Source organism: Trachemys scripta, chromosome 1, assembly GCF_013100865.1.
Source record: "Trachemys scripta elegans isolate TJP31775 chromosome 1, CAS_Tse_1.0, whole genome shotgun sequence".
Classification (NCBI taxonomy): domain Eukaryota; kingdom Metazoa; phylum Chordata; order Testudines; family Emydidae; genus Trachemys; species Trachemys scripta.
This window is the reverse complement of record NC_048298.1, coordinates 49,924,863-49,947,732: the sequence shown is the minus strand read 5'-3', so window position 1 is coordinate 49,947,732 and position 22,870 is coordinate 49,924,863. Positions and strand designations below refer to the sequence as shown.

At 40.2% G+C, this 22,870-nt stretch overlaps 1 protein-coding gene across 10 annotated transcripts in view; it reads right to left on the bottom strand.

Moving 5' to 3' along the window:
* IMMP2L (inner mitochondrial membrane peptidase subunit 2) overlaps positions 1-22,870 on the bottom strand; it is an 854,519-nt gene that overhangs the window by 226,575 nt on the left and 605,074 nt on the right. The window contains exon 5 of one of the 10 annotated variants that reach the window (XM_034769361.1): positions 9,992-10,106. The exons of the other annotated variants lie outside the window; for them this stretch is intronic. Within the exon in view, the coding sequence (XP_034625252.1) occupies positions 10,043-10,106 (64 nt within the window). The 3' untranslated portion in view covers positions 9,992-10,042. Of the gene's footprint in view, positions 1-9,991; positions 10,107-22,870 lie in introns of those variants that run through there. 10 annotated transcript variants of the gene reach the window in all.

Here is a 22,870-nt window from a genome sequence, read left to right as displayed (position 1 = left end):
AGGGATTGGATACAGGAAGGCTCCAATTAAAAGTTCCAGTGAGGAATAAGTAACAGGAACAGACACATTTTAAAAATGAAGAACTTTATCTTCTCTTTATCTGGAGCCTTGCCATTAAAATGAGAAGGAAAAAACTCTCAAACATATCTTTTGTTTAGAAGTATCTTTCAATGGGCTTCAATGGAGCTCTGCCAATGTACACTAGCTAAGGATCTAAGCCAATATCTTTTATTCTCTTTTAAAAAATGGATTGAAATGAAGTTAAGTTAGGAAAACAACTTTGGAGAACTGCAGTTAGCACTGCCTCGGTTTCAATGCAACTAAACTGAAAAGAACATGGTTTTCTGATCATTTAGAATAAAAGGACTGTTCTCAAAAAAAGTTTAACAGAATCTGAATAAAGTACATTCTCCCCATATGAAAGTAATCTTGATTTTTTAAGTATTCCAGAAGGAGAACTTCAAAATATAACAACCCTAAGGAGGAAATAAACAATGCACAATAAGGGATATGAATTCAGACTAGCAGGAATAGAAAAAGCATATTCCAGAATTATATTCCCTAGTTGAGAGTAGAACAGTAATCATGAGAGGAGACTGGCTTGAAGTTGGAGATATTTGCATTTTTGGTTCAAACAAATATTTTATTCACATTTCTCCTGCAATGGGAAGTGAAATCACAACTTTCACCCCCAGAGTCCCAGCTAGAGTCTGGGTGCAGTGTTACAGGGGGTCTCTCAGTCAAGTGCCCCTTTTACGGGAACTCCGGTCCAGCCTCTCCTCTGGGTTCCAGCCCTGTTCAAGTGGCTAAGTACAATTCCTTCAATCGCTTTGTCATTTCCCAGGACCACACCTACCTTACCTTGCTCACTGGCATCTTCACCACATCTGCAGATTCTGCTACCCTCACCTTGATGTTATGGCTTCTCACAGCTTCTGGGTCAGCTACAGAGGCATTTCCTAAAAGCCAGTCTCACAGCTGGATTGTACGGCTAGTAGTTTTCTCTGCCCCTTGCCTTAAGACAGTCAGTATCTCTCACCTTTAAAAAGAAGTTCCCCCTGAGCCTTCTCTCTAGGACAGGAACTATATCACAGACAGCTTCTCTGCCTTAGAGTAGTCAATATCACCCTCCTTCAAGTAGAAGTTCTCCCTCAGTTCTCTTTTGGGAGCTGGAGTTATATCTCTTGTCTTAGGTTAGTCAGCTGCAAGGCCTTGGCCAGCTCCCCTCAGCTGAATACCCTTCACAATTAGCCTTCCAATCTGGAGGGTTCAGCAGGCCAGGCTTCTCCTTTTGGTGTTAGTCCTGCTATTATGGAGGAGGCATCCTTTATGCTGTTCCCCTTGTCCCAATTCCTTCCCAATTGGTTGGGTGAGAGGAAAGCCTTGCTCCAACCTCTCTCCAAGGCTCCTGGCCCTAGCCCCTTAAGGTACAATAACAAGATTCCCTCTCCAAGCACTATTAGTTCCCTGGTCTGCTTGTTCCCTATCCCTATTCCCCTTAGATTTCTATAATCTTTCTATTGGACCTTTCAAAACCTTTAAAGGCCATGCCAGGTGGTGGCGTAGGCTGACCACTAGGCATTACTCCTTTGATGGTGGACTACCCCATCACAGGGAGAAAGCAGTTTCAGTACAGCTATGAATCAAAAGTTACACTGCTTATAAGAAAATTTTGTAAAAATAGAATAAAATAGTTCTTTAAAACAAAACACAAACCCCTAAAATAATTTGTTTGTGCAAAAGTGCTCAGTTCTAATGTCTTAGTATAAATGAGACTCAGGCAAAAATGCATTAGAAAGAGTAAAAATAGATGCTGATCTAATAAGGTATTTAATGCTTCTTGTCAGTTTTCATCAAGATACTAAAAAACACTTCAATCACCTCCCCCAAAGCACAAGCACACATTTTGTAATAGTGGAAGATTTTGCACCTGTCCCAACTTTTCAGTGGACCTTCAAAATCTAAAAGTGATGTGAAAAGAGGAGGAGACATATGATTAATCAACAAAAACTTTTACAATGCATTTAAAAGGAAGTGGCCCCTCCTAGCAAATCCTTTGAGCATACCAACAATCTACATTCTCAAATGGTCATCTCAACTATTTGATACTCAGTCCTGATTACTGAGAATAAATAATCCAAGCAACCATTAACAGTAGAAGCATCTTTTACATCTCATTTTGTGATACCAGTGATGTTGGGAATTTTTTTTTATTCCAATAATTGGATTTAAGCATCGTTCAAATCTAGATTGCAAATATTGACATTTCAACACCACTATCACACTGGCCTTTTCTGGTAGATTAAAATTGGCATATTACTGCCTATGAAAATATAGCTGCTTTTTGGTACTCCATTGGTGCACAGCAACCCTGAAGCTAAAGGGTCCAACCACACAAGAGGATTCTCCCTGCCTAGGAGCATCTCTGTGTTGTCTTAGCACTTCCTAAACTAACTTCCTTCCTGATCCTCGCTGTCTGAAGCATGACCAAGGAAAAGGGACATGGCTGAGGCTTCTTAATGGCCCTATGATCTGGGAGTGCTGGAATGGCCCTGCTGAGTTGCTTGCTCGCTATGACCCCTAAATCCTTCTCAGAGTCACTGCTTCCCAGTATTCAGTCCCCCATTCTGCAGGTTTGGCCTACATTCCTTGTTCCTAGATGTATAACTTTGCCTTTGGCTATATTAAAGCACAGTTTGTTTGAATAGATCAAGTGAGTCAGACTGCTCTGTAGTCATTATTTACCTCGCCACCATTTGCAAATTTTATCAACAGTGATTTTATAATAATTTCCAGATCATTGATGAAAATGTTCAATAGTGCTGCGCCTACCCCCGACCTCTGCAGGACCCCACTAGAAACACCCTCCGCCAATGATGATTCCTCACTGATGACTACTTTTTGAGATCTGTCAGTTAGTTAGCTCTGAATACATTTCACACGTGCTTTATTGATATTCATAGTGCTCATTTTTTAATCAGAATGTCGTGAGGTACTGAGTCAAATACTTCACAAAAGTCTACTTTATCTATTCTTTTACCAACCATAATACCATGCTGACTGGCTTTAATTATATTCCCATCCTTAAATTGAATCCCATACCAACTTATCCAATATTTTGCCTGAGATTGAGGTTAGGCCTATCGTTACCTGGGTCATCCTGTTTGCTCTTTCTAGATACTGGTACAACATTAGCACTCTTCCAGTATGCCCCACATTATCCCCATTATTCCAAGATGCATTATGATCAGCAGGACAGAGATCTCCTCACCCAGCTCTTTAAGGCCTCTTAGGTGCAAGTTATCCAGCCTGCTGATTTTAAAATATCTATCCATAGTAGATGTTGTTTACCATCATCTTTGTTCACTAATGAACGGGAAGGTACATCATCATCATCCTCATGTGATACAAGCACATCATCCTGTTTCTTTCCAAATACAGAACAGAAAGGTGTATTGAACACCTCTGCCTTTTTCTGCATCATTGTTAACAATTTTAACCACTTCCATTTAGTAATGGGCCTATACTGTTGCTAGGATGGCATAGACTCATAGACTATAAGGTCCGAAGGGACCATCATGATCATCTAGTTTGACCTCCTTCACATTGCAGGCCATAGAACCTCACCCACCCATTCCTACAATAGACCCATAACCTCTGAGTTACTGAAGTCCTCAAATCATGATTAAAGACTTCAAGTTATAGGGAATCTACCATTTACACTAGGGTCTCTGCCAATCTGACCTAGGGGAAAATTCTTTCCCAATCCCAAATATGGTGATCAGTTAGACCTTGAGCATGTGGGCAAGACCCATCAGCCAGATACCTGGGAAAGAATTCACTATAGTAATTTGGAGCCCTCCCCATCTAGTGTTCCATCACCAGCCATTGGAGATATTTGCTGCTAGCAGTCTTAGATCAGCTACATGCCATTGTAGGTAGTTTCATCATACCATCCCCTGCATAAACTTATCAAGCTCAGGCTTGAAGTTAGCTAAATTTTTTGACCCCACTGCTCCCTTTAGTTGGCTGTTCCAGAATTTCACTCCTCTTATGATTAGAAACCTTTGTCTAATTTCAAACCTAAACGTGTTGATGGCCAATTTACATCCATTTGCTCTTGTGTCCACATTGGAGCTTAACTTAAATAACTCCTTAGTATCAAATAAGAAATCTAAACATAAAATGTCAAAAACATTGATGAAGCGGGTGAGTAATATCTTTTATTGGACCAACTTTTGGTGACAGAAACAAGCTTTCAAGTTCACATGGAGATCTTCTTGTCTGATATCCTGGGACTGATACTGCATACAAAAAACATTGACATAATTTATAATTGCAACAGAAAATGTTTGGATATAGTTTATAGGAATGATTTTGTGTTGTGGAATTGATGCTGCAGAAGATAACATATTATATTCTCACTTGTCATTGGCAAATCATCATTTCAACACAGAAAGCAATCTTGCCCACTTGTTTACACAATTACTTTCTCCTTATGTAAATATGTATTGTGTCGCTATTAGTGTCCTTGGATTTGAAATAAATTATTTTTAAAAAATGAAATAGTATTGTACCACACTGAAGAAAATGGAAACTCCAGTAATTCAATCAACATAAGAACGGCCATACTGGGTCAGACCAAAGGTCTCCCTTGCCTAGTATCCTGTCTTCCGACAGTGGCCAATGACAGGTGCCCCAGAGGGAATAAACAGAACAGGTAATCATCAAGTGATCCGTGCCCTGTTGCCCATTCCCAGCTTCTGGCAAACAGAGGCTAGGGACACCATCCATGCCCATCCTGGCTAATAGCCATTGAATCAAACCCTAGATACTTTGAAACTTATTCTGACATCTAGGCTAAAGTTTCAAATAGAGGCAACTGAATTACACAGAAGATAAATTTAGCTAATAGTGCAAATTAGAAGGAAGAGGCTCTGTGTATGTCAATGAGGAAATAGGCAATCTGGAGACTAGAAAGATATCTTTGAATGTTCAGAAAATGAGTGTAGAAGTGTAACATCTGTTTGGGAATGTATTCATTTTGCACATGTAATTTACTGCTCAGTTATGGTCCCACATAAAGTGGAATCTAGGCCCAGTGTTGTTAGCCCATAACTTCCTAAAATTCTTTCAGAGCTAAAATTGTCTATGTTTGGCGTCAGCCCTGTTTGTACCCAAAAGGAGAATTAGTCAAGGACTTCCCCTAGTAGCAGTCTGTTTTACTAGATATATGCCTCTCGATTTTTTTAATAGTTTGAGCATTAATGGCAAAACTGATGTAAAATGTACGCTTTGCTTGTTACCAGTCCATCATGAACTCTGATATACTGGATTTTCAATTTCAAGAAAACTTTTATTTTAACAAAGCTTTGCCTGTAGGGTGTTGCTGTTTAATGAACAGTTTTGAAAGATTTAAGTTTCTTTGGAATGGGCTTTAGTAAAGGAATCTAGTCTGATCTGAGTAACTCATAATGTAGACAACTTTTTATCTGCATGCAGTAATAATTCATATGATTGTCAGCATATGATGGCCTTATTTTGGTCATTAATAGTCAGATTATGGCCTTTATCTGTTGAGACATTGGAAAGCCCTTCTCAAATATTAACTTTCTTAGGGATTTAAACTGATTTTGGGATGGTGAATTTGGACTCCCTAGGGAAAAAGTTTTACAGCTGCAAAACTTCAGAGGTGATCGGAAAGCAAAGGGCGTCACCCTGTGACACTAGCAATTGCTCTTGAAACATCTTCGTTTTGTATGGAGGGTGGTGGCTCCTGCGAGGGCTCTTTGTTCTTAGTTGGTCTCTGTAATGGCAAGCATGTGATTCCTTCATCACTTCACCAAAGTGTCTCAAAGTAATACACGATGATTTACTTGGTTAGGAGAAATTCCTAAATAAATAAGGGATTTTATCATGGAGCTTAGAGTGGGGTTCACACTCACAGATATAATCTGACACAGATGGTGATTTGGGTGTTGATATATTTTTACAAGGATCATGGTATTGTGTGTGCTGGCCTTCTTGGATGGAAGCAGCCACAGTAAGAGACATCATGTTCCTAGATTTTTTTCAAATCTTTGGTGCAATGGCTATATAGGGGTGGATGAGAGGGAATCAATGAACAGATTCATTTCATTCTAGCCTGGTAATTTGTCTGTCTTCTATATAATACACAATCAATCATCTAAGTCTCCCTTGCTAATTAAATTATATGGGAATTTGTTTTGCACTGTATGAGAATCAATATATTTTTCACTCTAAGGAACATTCCAGGTATTAACAATGGCATTGCTGCTGTGTCCTCCCATTTCCAGGGTGACAAGATGCAAGGACTGGCATGGGGCGTTGAGAAGGAAATGTCAGTGATAACTAAATTCCTGTATTTCTGAAATGATTGAGAGAGTTATAGCTAACTGGCCTATAATTTTTTGTGCAGGAATGTCAGATTTCCGATGTTATGCTGAGGTATCTTGGCTTGATGCCACATGGAAGTTCTGGCCAGGACTATGGTAATCCACAATGATATGCATTAACCCATCTCTTAGAACCTCTTGAGCTTGCTGTTGTGTAAGGACCTGAGCCAAAGCTCACTGAAGTCAATGGAAAAATTCCCATTGACTTTATTGGTTTGGAGCGTCCCTGGGTAATATTTGCATGAATGGGTGTGAGACCTTTTTTTTTTTTTTTTAAGAAATATCTTGTCATTGGGCTTCTTTGGTGCCCTGAATGTAAGCAAACTGATTCCTACTTCTGCAGGGGATTCTTTGCAGCACACTATCATGGCACAGGATTTAGATAGTTAGAAAAAGTTAGACGTTAGCAGAGTAAAAACTGACCAAAAGGTACAGGGTCAATTATTTCTCTGCTGAAGTGCATGGGGAAACTCTGTCCTGCACAACACTAGGCAGCTTATTTTCCTTCATAACCTTGCAGTTTAGAGTGCTTGTTACTGTAGCGGAGAGGAGAGCCCTTATTAAATTTAAAAAAAAAAAAGGGGGGGGTAAATGAAAAAAAATAACGTGAAAATCAGCGTGGTTGTGTCAAAAACTGAAGTTGGGGTATTCTCACAAAACAGAGCTCTTTGATCAGTAAGTCTTATTGGTTCCCATAGGCTATTTGGTCTTTTATCAGGATTTCTCATGAACTTTATGGCAGATAAGATGGCGCAACATAGCTGTAGTTTACAGTAGTTGTGTTTACACCTATTTGTGTTTTCTTTAATTTTTAGGTGCACAATTCCCCTTCTTGCCCTTGAAAGCCTGATGGGCTGTGGTTGTAGGCATGGTTCAGAGCTGGGCATTGGCAAAATGTTCGTCAATGTGTTTTGACATGGTGTGCTTTGGATGTGTTGGAATTAACCAGAACTGACAGTCAATTTGCTGTGACAAGTCATGAGGTACTAACACATTTTGATATTACATCTTGAAGAGACTGATCTGGCAACTCATCTGAGGCTGACTTAATTTTAAAGATAAAAAAGAAACATTGTTGCATTAAAAAAACCCTCTTCAATAGTGGTCTGGTCAGAAACTGGAGTTGGCATTTTTATTTTAGAATCAGGCCATTTTTGGTATGCCAGCAGGTTGTGGCTGTGAGAGATTGGAAACATGCCTGTGTCAGATTGTGAACTCCATCTGCTTTTGTGAATGCCATTTCTTTTCAGATGCTCCATTCTGTGTTGTAACATTCATTTTGAAGTATGACCTTCATGGTATATGCCAGTGGCTCTCAACCTTTCCAGATTACTGTACCCCTTTCGAGAGTCTGATCTGTCTTGTGTACCCCAAGTTTTCACTTCAGTTAAAAACTTACAAAATCAGACATAAAAATACAAAAGTGTCACAGCACACTATTACCAAAAAATGAATTACTTTCTCACTTTTACCATATAATTATAAAATAAATCAATTGGAATATAAATATGGTACTTACATTTCAGTGTATTGTATACAGAGTAGTAAAAACAAATTACTGTCTATGAAATTTTAGTTTGTACTGACTTCGCTAGTGCTTTTTATGTAGACTGTTGTAAAACTAGGGAAATATCTAGATGAGTTGATGTACCTCCTGGAAGACCTTTGAGTACCCCCAGGGGTACACGTACCCCTGGTTGAGAACCACTGGTGTATGCAGCCACCATTGTGGATAAGAGCATCAATTTTGTAGTAGAAGCATAACATGTAACTGAATGGCTATGCAGATTGTAAGCTCTTCAAGTCAAGTCTGCTACTTTGTGTTTGTATAATACCTAGCACAATGGGACCCCACTTTTGACTGGTCCTTAAGCACTATCATAACAACATGTTAAATAAAGAAATTAATATATCTGAGCAGCTGGCATAGAGAAATCTAGTGCCATCAACTCTGACTGTTTCTCAGCTACTGGCCCATCCACAAGAGCAGTGAACTCTCTACACAGAAGCCTGTCTGGAGGAAGGGACAGGAGTTTCTCACCCTGGACACCTGGAAGAGGTCAGAGACATTATTTAAAGGAGGGGTGCTCTTTGCAAAGGGAGACTATTCACTGCCACATAAGGAAACCTGGCCCAAGAGAGAGAAGATAAGAAGGGCTGCCTAGCCTATTGGTACTGACCAAACTCAGGGCTCACAGGAGGGGTGAGATCAGACTATTGGGGGAGAGTTCAGGACTCTTATTTTTCAAAGATCTGTAATTCTCTAGTGCTGTTTAAGATTAAAGTGCTGTGGTTAAATAAGTCCTTTGCTAAGCCTCTCTTCCTTGCTTGCCTACCACGTTATCCCTAAAGGCATTAACTGAAAAGCTAAGGGCACCCCACGGTGAGGTGGGACTCTGAGGGAACCCTTCTAAGCAATTAGGAGCTCTGGAGGGATGGGGACTGGTTTGGGGCGCTAGGTGGCTGGATTGCAGAGTCCCACTGCCCAAGAAGGGTGTCAGACACAGTATCTGCACCAGTCAGTATGATTGACAGACCTAGAGCTAGCAATTGTGATCTGTCACTACTCGAGCCGTACAGACAATGCATTTGGGGGGGGGGGGGGGAGCGGGGGTCTTCTGGCAATTCTGAAATCATTTCGGGTCAAACAAAGATTTTGTTTACATTTTGAGTACTTAACTTTTTTTAATTATATAAAATTGTAGGAAATTTCAAAATAAAATATCAATTCAACCAAAAAAATCAAAACTTGTAATATTTTAACCACAGCTCTAGTCACTATCCAGACCCAGGGGCTTAGAAGCATGTGGGATCCAGTGGTTGGGTCCACTAACAACAGACTGGTGTCCATCCAGAATGTAAGATTGGGACAGGCTGTTACATATGGCAAGGAACATTCAGTCTGGCTACTGAAGAGGTAGCCCATGTGTTTGAATTATTCGTGAAGTCTCTAAAGAAAGTTAATTTTGAAGTCTGCATGTAGTGCGGAGATTGATGACTGGTAAATATGAAGTTGTCATCCTGTAAATTGGGTGGGCTATAGGTCAAAGTATGACTGGGAGATTAGGGAAATGACTGCTTTGTTCTCACGATGGAGAAGGGTAGAACTGTCACTTTACATATGTGATCTTTCATGTATTGGAGCTGTGTAAATGTTCTCATTTGCAAGTATATTATATTCCGCAAATCTCTACTAAGCTATATATTATTGCCTGCTAATTAGTACGTTAATTCTGATTATATCTTATTGGCTAGAAAATGTGTTCAGGCTTGTCATTTCTTGGAGGCACAGCATAAACAGCTAGTCCAAACTGAGATCAATGGAAATATGTCAATGTGTACTAGCTGAGGACATGGCTCTTTATTTTAATAGTGTTAGAAATGCAATAAAAATGACAAAGAGAACCTCAAAGATAAAGTCAAAATATTTATCATAATAAGGAAGCAAAAACTACACCATTGCCAAGATTTATTCAGTATGGCAGAAGAAATAACTACCATAGTGAGTAACACTAATATTTATCAGTGATAATACTTTAAATTGAAATCAAAACCAAAATTAAAGTAACTATATTAAATGTATCTGAATTTCAGGGACAATTGCTGGAGGAGTCTCATCTTCAGTATCAGTGAAACATTCTGTTCTTTCCAGGAACCCACTGGGACACAAATCCCATTTTCAGTGATGTCCTGTTGATGATAGCATAATAGAACAATTCAAGAACAACAAGACTACACACGAAACAATTTAAGTTGTTCAATGTAATTTGTTTTCAAATTTGCATTTATTGCTAGCCAATGAGACCGTCAGATGGGGAACAACTAGTACTCCAGAATATCTTCTTAGCAATTTTTGGTTGTTTTGAAAGACATGAAGTCTATTACTCCAATCTGTTTTGTTTAATCTAAACAGAATATCAGAATTTGTCTTCAATGAGCAACGGATGTTTTGAAGTCCTTGTAATTAGACGCAATGCATTTAAGCATATATTATATGCTTAATTTATGCTTTATAAATATACTTGGGCAGAAAGCTTCCATTCACTGTAAAGTGAGAAACAAGGTGGATTTTAAATGGTGAATAATTGAAATGAATCATGATTCAGTTATATATATAACTTTTGTTGCCAGCAGGCCTAACTTACAAAAGTTTTAAAGAGTGAAAGTGTAAGTTTTTCTTGCATATATAAATTTTCACACTGTTTGGATGATTCCATAATCTTTCATTGTTCCCCACTTCTTAGGACCAAGTACAATATTTCAACATGGTGCAAAGGGAAAGAAATGTATAGGGAAACTACACGCATGACAATAACTTAATGCACCTATGTATCTCCTATGCCATGTGACTGACAAGGGACAACTTATACGAAGAAATAAATAAAACTAAATTAGCAGAAATGTGAGCCTTTTCTCCCGCTGTAGATTACCACATCAGCAATTCTATCCAATCTCTTCTCCAGAGCAGAGTGACTGTCCTCAGAGAGGAAACCATGCCTGCCGACAGTGGGGGTGCACTGTGAGGGCAGCAGCTTCAGCAGACCGAGCATGTTCAGTCCATGTGAGCATGCTCAGTAGAAGCCAAGCAGCAAATGGAGGGGCACAGAGGTCACATGTCTCCCATGTGTAGCCTCTGACTGTCCTTATTCAGCCCAACTGCAACATATAGAAAACAAAGGTTTGGTGAAAACAGGATGAATGCCCTGAGAACAGCCCGTAAGTCTTTTCCCATCATTACTAGCATGGCCATTCTTGATGCCCTAGCCATGGAGGATTCTCAGGATAAGTATGGAAGGCTTTCATCAGATACAGTATGATTTCCACCCACTGCTGTAAAATAGCTCTAAGCATACCTTGACAAGCCACTTATATATTTTAACATCTTCCAGTAGGTAACACTAGAACTCTAGAAGCAGTAGAAGCAAACATATTACCTATATGCATCACCCTTATGATAATGCCACACATAGTAGGGTTACCATATTAAAACATTTTTAAAAAAGGACATTCCACGGGGCCCCAGCCCCACCCCTTCCCCATCCCTGGCCCCACCCCAACTCCGCCCCTTCCCCACCCCAACTCCACCTCCATTCCAACCCCTTCCCCAAAGTCTCCACCCCAACTCCACCCCCTCTCCTGAGTGCCCCGCATTCCCCCTCCTCCTCCCTCCCAGCCATGCGAAACAGCTGCCCGAGCGCTACCAGCTTCACGGTTTGCCGGGCAGCCCCCAGACCTCCAGACCCTGTGCCCCCGGCTGGGCGCTTCCCCAGCGCAGCCGGAGCCCAGGAGGGGAATCACCCGGCCGGGGGCGCAGGGTCTGAAGGTCTGGGGGCTGCCCGGCAAACCGTGAAGCTGGTAGCACTCGGGCAGTTCAGCTCTTCAGCTACACAGAGCTGAGATGTGTGGGGGGAGCAGCAGCAGCCGCCGCCGCTGCCGGAGCCGCTCTAAGGTAAGCAGGGGACAGGGATGCCAGCAAAGCATTTTCCCAGACATGTTCGGCTTTTTGGCAATTCCCCCCGAATGAGGATTTGAGGACCAAAAAGCCAGACATGTCTGGGAAAATCCAGACGTATGATAACCCTAACAAATAGAGATGTCAGAACACCAAGTAAGATTTTTAAAGGGTCATTGATTCAAAAATGTAAGCATATAAGGATCTTTGGTGGTTTTTTCTTTCTTTTCCCCTTCCAGCACTCTAATAGGATAAAACAAAAACAAAACAAAACTGATGCTCACTGCAATATGAACTCTCCCATTCTCCATCAATGAGTTGCAACCCAAGCCTATAAGATTCACTGCAGTCATAAGGGTGTTACAAAGAAAATGTAAGAAAGCAAGAGCCTTCTACTTCATCAATCCACTTCTAAAGGCTGGTTACTTCTATTTGATGGCCTTCTTCATGCCAGCTGTATAAACTAGCTAAGCATGGAGGTTATGTTTTGTGGCTTACTGAGCCATATGCAGTCTTCAAAAACACAGTAGCCACAGATTTTATATGGTTATTTATTTATGTTGATAAATGTAGATCTACCTATCCTGAGCTCTAGGTGCACATGTAATTTAATTATTTCATTCAGAAACATACTGACTGTCAAAAGAAACTAAGATTTTCAAGTTTTCAAAATCTTCCATGCAACACCACAAAGAGGCCTCTATAAAGTGTCTCAGAATATGGGCACCCAAAATCTCCAGTCATTTTTGACCATCTTGAGACCCCCCCCTAGATTCAGGAAAACAGAAAATTAGCCCCCTTTATCTCCCTCAGACCCGCTTCTCAGAAAAAAAAAACAGTAAAATAGATAAGCCTTGCAATGTGCTTTGAATTTCAACAGGCCCAGCTTTCATAGCAGCAAGGAAGCAAACTAAATTCCAACTTTGATAACCCTTCAATGAGAACATTCTGCCTCAACACTAACATGTCCAGGGACTTCAAACTCAAGTTGATCTCAAACACAGGAGTATAACATGAAAGAGTTGGTAACTAAGATACAGAGGATCCAAATTTTGAAGGGCTTTATCACTCAAAATATATCTTGAATTGCCCCTCCAAATGAAATGAAAGCCAATTCAGTCTTGCGAGAAGCCCTGCTGTTTAAATGATCCACTACATTCTGCACCAGCTAATGTATCTGAATGGGCTTCACCTGTACCCTCCGGCAGAATGATGATGGAAGTAGTAAAAGTAAGGGTCACAGTGGTGAGGACCATGACCAGATAGAAAAAGTTGCAAACTCCTGGCCACGCAATGATGAAGCATAAATTCTGGCCACTGCTAACACTGTGTCTGGACTATTGAAGCAGTTAAGGATCCAGTAAGACCCCTAAACTTTGAACCTGAGAACCAGATGTAGGCAAACTTTCTGCATTAAAAAAGCAGATTTTATCTCTACCAGTGGTTTCTCCCAGTTTACAAACACTACATCTATCTTAACCAGGTTCTACTTTAATCAGGCAGCTTTCAGACAAACTCCAACTTCACCTAACTGCTGGAAAGCCCTATCAATTTCACTATCCAGGTCTGATAAAACAGAGATGTTGTGCTGGGTGTAATGGCCATATAGAAGGAAATGCAGTCCTTCACTAACTCCCTTAACAGTCTTACATACATGTTGAAAAGTGTAGCCCTATAGTATCCCACATGACACAGCTCTTAGGATAGAGGAGCAAATGCCCCATACTAACCTCTGGCTCCTCTCAAAGAGAAAATAATTAGTTTTCGCTGAATCCAGTTTATTGGAATGAAAAATATTCTGGTACCTAGATACATTTCCATGTGCTGAAATAAATATTAGCATAGTGCCTAATAATATAATTTTCTTACCTGGCTAAGAAACCTTGGCAGCAAAGATGCTAAACTTAAAGTGTAGGATAGCTTCTTAGGAAATATGCAGCAGCTGTAGCAAAATTTACTACAAATATGCTAAAAAGTGCTTTTAAAAATTAACACTATGCCGCTATGCTTGGCTTAATTAGCTTTCTTCTTCATCTACAAAGCATATCTGTCAGGTTTATTAACTTAGTCTCTATTCCCCTTTCTTGCAAACCTGTATGATTAAACTTTTAACTGTATCAGCTTTAGAAACAGTAGAATGATTTTTATTGCTAGAAACCCTAAATCCTCCTTTTAAACATGATCACACCCTATGTATATTATATTGGAAACATGACAAGAAATGGTTTGTAATACCATAGATTGCACACAGCATTGCTACTTCTAATTATAAGTTCAAGTCCATCTCCATCATGTTCTATCTAGGCAGTTTTATTTTTATTTGCCCAGAAAGTTGCATTGGCATTGGAGCTCTGATTAATTTGTTCAATCCCCAAGGCTATCCTGTAAAGTCCATTCAAGGTCACCTTTCTTTTTAGTATATACCTATTTCTAAATTGTTCATTGATTTCCTCATCCATTATTATATTCCATTCCCTTTATAGACCTATCACTTGTTAGACTTCTATCTCTAATAGTAGGTCACTAGGCTTTGGTTTTCAATTATAGTAAATCCTATTAAAATCTATTTCAGCATATATCACTTGCTTCTCTTCATGCTAAAGGATTAAACAGGTGTGTGTGTGTGTGTGTGTGTGTGTGTGTGTGTGTGTGTGTGTCTGTGTGTGTGTGTGTGTGTGTGTGTAAAATCCATTCCCTAGAAATGCTACCTTGGAGATACCTGAAGTTCCAGAAATATTGACCATAGAATTTATCATCATACATTTCAGGTTGCATATTTAAAAGCTTGTAGCATAGTGCTCGTGAGCACAAATTATGTGCAATCAGTACCAACTGAGTATACCAAAGCAGAAAATATTTTTGGCTCCTTAATATACAGATGTAGAAGCCCCAACTTCACGGCTTGCTACCCGACATAGCCCCAAATATACTGCAGTTTCATCACACAATTTACTTCACTGAAAGTGTCAGCAATAGTCAGTTCTATAATAATGAAAAAAGAGAACAGTCATTTTCACTCCTATTCTCATTTGAATCTCATAACCAGTAGGGTGATCAATTTCAAAACCTTATTAGTTCTGCTAGTGTGAACCATTCAGATCTCATTTCAATATCACTTTGCTGTGCAAAACTATAGAGGCAGTTTTGTAATGAACAATTTACAATTAATATTTTTCCCAACATATATTTGCCAGTTTTACATAATAGCAAACACAATCATTTCAAAGTTTAAAAATTAAAACATGGGTAATTATTGTTTACATCTGACAAACAATGCTGTAATGTATGCGCCTGTACTAAATAGGCTAGACAAAGTGTAATTTTAATGAGACAAAAACAACCAATAGGGAATTTCAATTCCTTTCCACTGTATTTTTTTTAAAAAGGTAGCAAAACCCCTATCAGTCTGTATATAATTCTATATTCCCCCTTTTCAAGTATTTACATAATGGAGAAAATTTTAAAATATAACTGAATAAAATCTTTAAAGCAGTTGACTTTTTGTGGTGTACCATAGGCCACATCCTACTTTCTCAAGGAAAATCTTGCAAGAGGATAAAAACTCAGCATAACAGTACTGGAATAAATTGGCAAAACTCTGGTGACATAAACTATGTTGGTTTATACCAGCTGAGAATATGACCCTTTGAGTTTGAACTTGTGGAATTTTTGCTTAATTTTCCCATCATGGAAAACAGAGGGACTCAGAGAGTCAAAAGAGGTTGTGGATTGCAAATCCAAAGCAGAGGACAATGAGAAGGTTACTCACCCGGTGTAGTAACTGAGGTTCTTTGAGATGTTTGTCCCTGTGGGTGCTCCACTTTAGGTGATTGCATGCCCCTTCACTTGTAATAGTAGCATTGCCTGGTTGAATCGCATGTGCACTGTCCCCGTCTCGAGCCACCTCAGGCAGTTACATAGTGCCGTGCAACCAACCCCGCCCCGCACCCTGTGGTTCCTTCTGTATCACAAAGTATCTAGTGTGAAAACTCCAAAGTAGAGGGGAGGAGGGAGGATAGTGGAGCACTCACAGGGACAACCATCTCGAAGAACCTCAGTTACTGCACAGGGTGAGTAACCTTCTCTTCTTCTTCGAGGAGTGTCCCTGTGGGTGCTCCACTTTAGGTGACTGTAGAGCAGTACCTCTCAGTGGAAGTGAGGGGCTTCAGAGTTGCAGTCGTGGTGGACGATAAAACTGTAAGCCTGAATAAAGCATCTGATGATGAATGATGCTCTATGGCATAATGTTGTGTGAATGTATGGGCTGACGCCCAGATTGCTGCTTTGCAGATGTACAAAATGAGGACATTGTTAAAGAAGGCTATTGAAGAAGATAGTGATCTGGTGGTGTGTGTGCGGGTCCCTGGTGGGGTTGTAATTATTGTTGGTGATAACAACAGTGAATGCAGCCAGAGATCCATTAAAACAGCCTCTGTTTAGATATGGCATCTTCTTTGACCGTTCCATGATCTAAAGGAATAATTTTGGTGACTTTCTGAAAGTCTTTGTTCTCTCAATGTAAAAGACTAACGCCCTTTGGACATCTAGGGTGTGGAGTGCTGCTTCTCGTTTATTCCCAGGGGGATCTGGAAAGAACAATGGGAGATGAATGGGCAGATTCAGATGGAATGAGGAGGCAACTTTAGGTAAGAAATTGGGATGTGGTCTTAAGGTAATTTTGTTTTTGAAGCATGTTGTGTATGGGGGGTTGTGCAATGAGGGCTCCCAGTTCCCACACCCAGTGGATGTGCTGGTGATGAGTAAGGCCACCTTCATCAAAAGGTGGAGTAGTGAACACATTGCTAATGGGTCAAATGAGGGTTCGATAAGACCTTGTAACACCAGATTGAGGTCCCATGATGGAGTAGAGGGTCATATTTTGGGGTTAATGTTACAAAGGTCCCTGAGAAAACTCTTGGTGATTGTGTGATCGAAGATTGAGAACTCATCCACCTTGTGATGGAATGCTGTGATAGCAGTGAGGTATATCCTGACCGAGCTACTGGAGAGGCCCGATTTCTTAAGTTCCAATATATAGTCCAGTAACAGGCGTAGAGGAGAGGAAACCACCATGATTTGTCTATTTTTGCACCATGTATTGAATCACCTCCATTTGTGCAGGTATGTATGTTACATAGATGGTCTGCAACTGTTTAAAAGAATGCCTCTTACTTCTTCTGTACAGGTCATTTTGATTTCTCAGAGCCACGGAGTAGCCACTCCTTGAAGTGGAGTCTTGTCAGGTTTAAGTGGTGGACCTGGCCCACGTCCTGAGAGAGGAGATGAGGTAGAAGAGGAAGAGTGCTTGGTGGGCACATGGGCATCTTTAGGAGGTAAGGAAACCACATTTGCCAGGGCCACATGGTGGCTATCAAGATGACTCTGGAGTTGTCTGTTCTGATCTTGTAAAAGCAGGAAAGAGTTCTGTGGCATCTTATAGACTAACAGACGTATTGGAGTATGAGCTTTCGTGGGTGAATACCCACTTCATCGGATGATCTTGTGTATGACCCACGATAGAAGAAGGGTTGAAAGGAAGGCGTACATTAGGGATCCATCCCATTTGATGAGAAAAGCATTGCCCAGGGAACAGTGTCCCGATCTCGCTATGGAGCAGAAGTGTGGGCACTTGGTGTTTTGGGTCATTGCAAAAAGGTCTACAGTTGGGAAACTCCACTGTTTGAATATGCTCTATAGTACTTCAGTGTTTATTTTCATTCATGGTCCTGGGAAATTTTTCTGCTTAGTGCATCTGCAGCGGTGTTTTGGCCTCCTGGTAGGTTGAAGGCTGAGATCTCGATGTTGTGACTGATGCACCAATTCAATAGTAGCATGACTTTCATGCACAGGGAGTCTGACCATGCCCTAACCCCTTGCCGGTTTATATAAAACATGCAAGTGACATTGTCTGAGCAAATATTTATAGTTCTGTCCTTGATCATAGTTAGTTCCCTCTCCTGGTATTGACATCTCCTCATCAATTATTGGGAGTGGACTACATCCACCCTGATTGAATTGGCCCTGTCAGCACTGGTTCTCCACTTGTAAGGTAACTCCCTTATCTTCATGTATCAGTATAATAATGCCTGCATCTGTAATTTTCACTCCATGCATCTGAAGTGGGTTTTTTAGTCACCTAAAGTGGCGCACCCACAGAGACACTCCTTGAAGAAGAACCTGTAGTTTCCAGAATAAGCTGCTGCAGAGTCTGCCCTTCTGTGCTGCTCTCCTAGCCCATCATCCACCTGGCAGTATGACCCCTTTAGGAGCTATGCTGCCATTAGAGCTTCACATGCCTACACTCTATAAAGAATCAAATGAGAAAAAGTGCAGAAGGAGCATTATTGCTGTCCAAAAAGGAGTAACAAGCAGGAGGATTTACTTAAATATAGTGCTCATTTTGTTCCCTTTGATTTGTAAAAATACCAAAGGCCTGAACCTGCACCATTCGAGTTAATGGGAGTTTTGCCTTGGATACACTGAGAGCAGGAGCAAGCCTTAAACACAACTAAATCCCAGAATTTCAAGCTTGTCTCCGATCAGGTATAGACAGTACCCTAAAACTTGCATTTATCAACTTTAAGGAGAATGCATGGTTTTGTGATTAATGCACTGGGATAAGGAAGGAAGAGATCTGGGTTCAACTAATAGCTGTGCCACAGACTTTCTGTATGACCTCAGGCAAGTGACACAATCTCTCTGTACTTGAGCTCTCCATCTATCAAACTACTTCTACTTCCTTTCTCCTATGCTTTGTCTTTCTTTTCTATTTAGATGCTGCAATGAAATTCATGCAGGTAAACCTTCTGTGCTCACACAGAGCCCCATTGACTTCAATGGGACTGTTCATGTGCTTAAAGTTAAGCAGATGTCTGAGTGTTCACAGGTTTGAGTCTTTATACTCTAAGCTTTTCAGGGCTGTGGCTTACTCTGTACCTATACAGTGCACAGCATTACGGAACCCTGATCTTGGCTGAGGGGGTCTAATCACTACTGTAATAATAATAAATGATGACAACTTTGACCATTAATACAGTCACTGCAATATTTGTGATAATCCCCCCACCCCATTTCAATTGGCAATTCTTAGATAAAGGAAACACCCAGAACTTCCGAAAAACCAGGCCATCTTTTATTTAGGTGCCTAAATAAGGCTATTGAAGCCTAGCTTTAGGCACCTAGGCTTGAAAATTTTTGTCTGTTGCAGAGATTATAATAAATGAAATAATATAAGTTGTGAAATGAAAACAAGTAGATTAATATGGTTATTAATTATTAAATAACTAGTTTTCAAACGTTCATGCATTTTACTGACTTGCTACTTATCTTTTTTGTATCTTTTTTTTTCATGAAGACAATCTTTTTGAGCCTCCCATTGAGATTATTAGTCTCATGTGTTGTTTCTAAACCCTGACATCTTGGCATTACATCAACTTTCATTGAAAAACAAAGATGTTTTTTGGAAAGCAAAAGCTCTACAAATGATTGCATGCCCAAGTTTTCTCAAAGAGATCATGACAAAACTTCTTTACCTGTCTGACTCTCTAACAAAGAAAGCACTACACCAAAAATGGTTAAGGTGTCTGAAAACCAACACCAGATCAGGTGCAACTGGTATTTCCCTCCCCCCAACTTCCCAACAAGAAATCAATTACATGCTTTTTGGCACAGATTCTGGTCCCTGCCCCGCCACACCACACCAGAAAAGAGAACCACAGTGCCCTGTGATACAGCTATTCCGTTCCGCACGGCAACCCATAAGTAGCTGTAGGGAAACTGCTGTAAGTTGTATGCCCCAGGGCTGCTGTAATGTACAGCAGGGATTGCACTAGCCCCTAGTACAGCCAGAGTCTGGGTGGCCAAAGCCACTTTTTTGCCCCCTCGCCTCCTGAATCACACTTGGTGGTGTTCTTGTCCTTTGGTAGTTTCTGACAGGGAAATATGAGCTTATGGATTTTTTTTAAATTAACTGCAATATCTTTTCTCCAGATTCCATGCAATATTTACTAACACATTGGCAGTGTGGTACTATACAACATTATTGCTAACAATATTTTATTGAATATTTGAGAGAAATGTTTGAAGAGAAAGAATTATGTCATTACTTCATCCACATACTGGTGTATACTGTGCAAAGAACTGTACAGTGCTTTAGCCATTTGATTTCCATATAAAGTCAGCAGGAATGCTACGCCTAAAAGTTTACATATCTTAAAAAGTTTTCTCCCCCATCATCATTAATGACAATAGTAGATTAGAATTATTTTTGTAGACCACAGTTCATAACTTTGTAATCTTAAAAGAGATGCTGTCATTGAGTTCAGTGAACTGCTTCTTTAAACGTCTCTCTCTCCCCTTGTTGCAGGATCAACTGTGAGGCAGATGCCATTTGTGTTTCAATGCTGATACAGGATGCTACCGAGTCAGTCACTTTGTGTTCTCTCTTTCACAGAAACTTTATATTTGTTCTTTGTTTGCGCTCCTAGTTCTATTCCGAATAGCAACTCTGTAAAAATAGTGTTGTTGGAGTATCATGTTTATTGTTTCTCAGTGGTTTCTATTTCAAACATTCTCATTTCACAAACAAGAGGATGTTTTACTAGAAGCCAAGCCTACACATTTTATATGAGGAGAGGTTTACAAAAATCAAATGCAAAGCAATCACATTGTGACGTTGCACCCCATAAGGCTTTATGGAAATATGCTTATGAATGTATATATGACATAACTAGAATATATTTTATGCTACATATGCCATGTAACATGTCTATGTAAAGGTTATGATCTACTGAATCTATTCATCCTATTTGTATGCATGTGTCATTTTTGTGTTCGAAGTTATGAATATTGACTGTGTACTTGCTTGATTTCTGAGTAGCCTTAGTAAAGCATTTGGTCAGCTTCTTGAGAAAGGAATGTGCAAATTAAGTGCCCAGTCAAGAAGCACTTAACAGACAATGGATCTTGGAAGGCTCCAATCCAAATAAGAAGTCTACTTGAGGTCGTTCAAGGTAGCATGTGAACCCTGGCTGCTACCTGTAAGTTCTGAGTCATGCATGGACATGTGACTCCAAAACTCCATCTTGTAGCTGGGATTCTACACAGGGGGAGGGAAGGGTGTCCACCCACAAAAGAAAACCCCTGGGAGACTCCTCCATTTTGTCTTCAGCTGGCTCAAGAGATAGCCTCTCCACCCCCAAGGATACCTGAAAGAAACTGGAACAAAGGACAGTAACTATAGGGGGTGTGAGTGATTGCTGGACCCAGACTAGAAGACTAGTCTGTAAAAGGAAATTTACTGGAACACTGCTGAGGGTGCGGTTTTATCTGTATTCAGTTTTCTTACTGTATTAGACAAAGACTTGTGGGTTTTATTTTATTTTACTTGGTAATTCACTTTGTTTTTTAAATATTAAATATATGGAGATACACCTATCTCATAGAACTGGAAGGGACCACAAAAGGTCATTGAGTCCAGCCCCCTGCCTTCACTAGCAGGACCAAGTATTGATTTTGCCCCAGATCCCTAAGTGACCCCCTCAAGGACTGAACTCACAACCCTGCGTTTAGCAGGCCAATGCTCAAACCACTGAGCTATCCCGCCCCCACATCTGTTCTAGCTGTTACTACTTGGAACCACTTAAATCCTACTTTTCGTATTTAATAAAATCACTTTTTACTTATTAATTAACCCAGAGTATGTACATGGAGGAGCAAACAGCTGTGCATATCTCTCTATCAGTGTTATAGAGCGTGAACAATTTATGAGTTTACCCTGTAAAATGCATTTATTTGGAGTTTGGACCCCATTGGGAGTTGAGGATCTGAGTGTTAAAGACAGGAACCCTTCTTAAACTGCTTTCAATTAAGCCTATAGCTGTTAGGGGATGTGGTTCAGACCTCGGTCTGGGTTTGCAGTAGGCTAGTGGGTCTGGCTTAAACCAGGCAAGGCACTGAAGTTCCAAGCTGCCAGGGCAGGAAAGCAGGGGCAGATATAGTCTTGGCACATCAGTTGGCAGTTCCCAAAGGAGTTTCTGTGATCCAACCCGTCACACACATCTCTTCTGGATCCTTCACAATAGATCTGAGTAAATCAAAATTTTGGAAGGTCAAGCTTTGTTGACTGACTTTGGTTTCTGAGCCAAGAGGCCAACTGATCTTTTGAAGCTAACTGTACACACAGGAAAACTAAACAAACTCTCACAAGCATTGCCAGAATACTTCTCCAGCTTACTGATACTGTACCAATACATATTCATATCATTTTCATTTATAGAAATGGGATGCAATCATGCAAGGCCTTCATGACCAAGCATTATAAGTTAAGTCTGTTTGAAGTTTATATTGACTTGACAAATCCCATCAGTACCTACAAATTAGTGTTGACAAGCATATTGCATAAGCCTTAACTGGGATATTTCCTAAAGTTCCAATTAAAACTATGGTGAACTACAGGTAGAAGACAAAGTGGTTACACCACAAACTTTTAATTTAAGGTGAAATTTCACTATAAATATATATTACACAAACAAAAATCCCTAAATTAATAGAACAGTATTAAGGTTGCAGTGTCAAGCTCTCAAAAGTTAGGAAGTGCCAGAATTAAGGTTGTCCAAGCCATCTTATTAATGTTCTTTAACATAGTGTGTGTGAGACAGAGAGAAAATTCTTAAGATTTTTTTTAAAACAAACAAAATAAAAACATAAATTCCACCATGTGGCATTATACTGATACCTATATGAGTCATAAGCAGGCTTGGAACTTGTAGGTCCACCACAGAGACCTCTGCCACTTGAGCTAATGGAGTAACTGATAGCGATAGTAGGTTATCATCCTCTCTGTGGACCAGAACTAGAGGGGGATGGGACACTTTGCCAGTGGGTTTCACAGATATTTGCTGATAGAAGGAAAGGTGAGACTCAGCATTCTCAGGTTTTATTCTAGGCTCTAGAGGGGAGTGTGTTCTAGTGGACTCAGACTATTCTGTCCCATAGCCTCCAT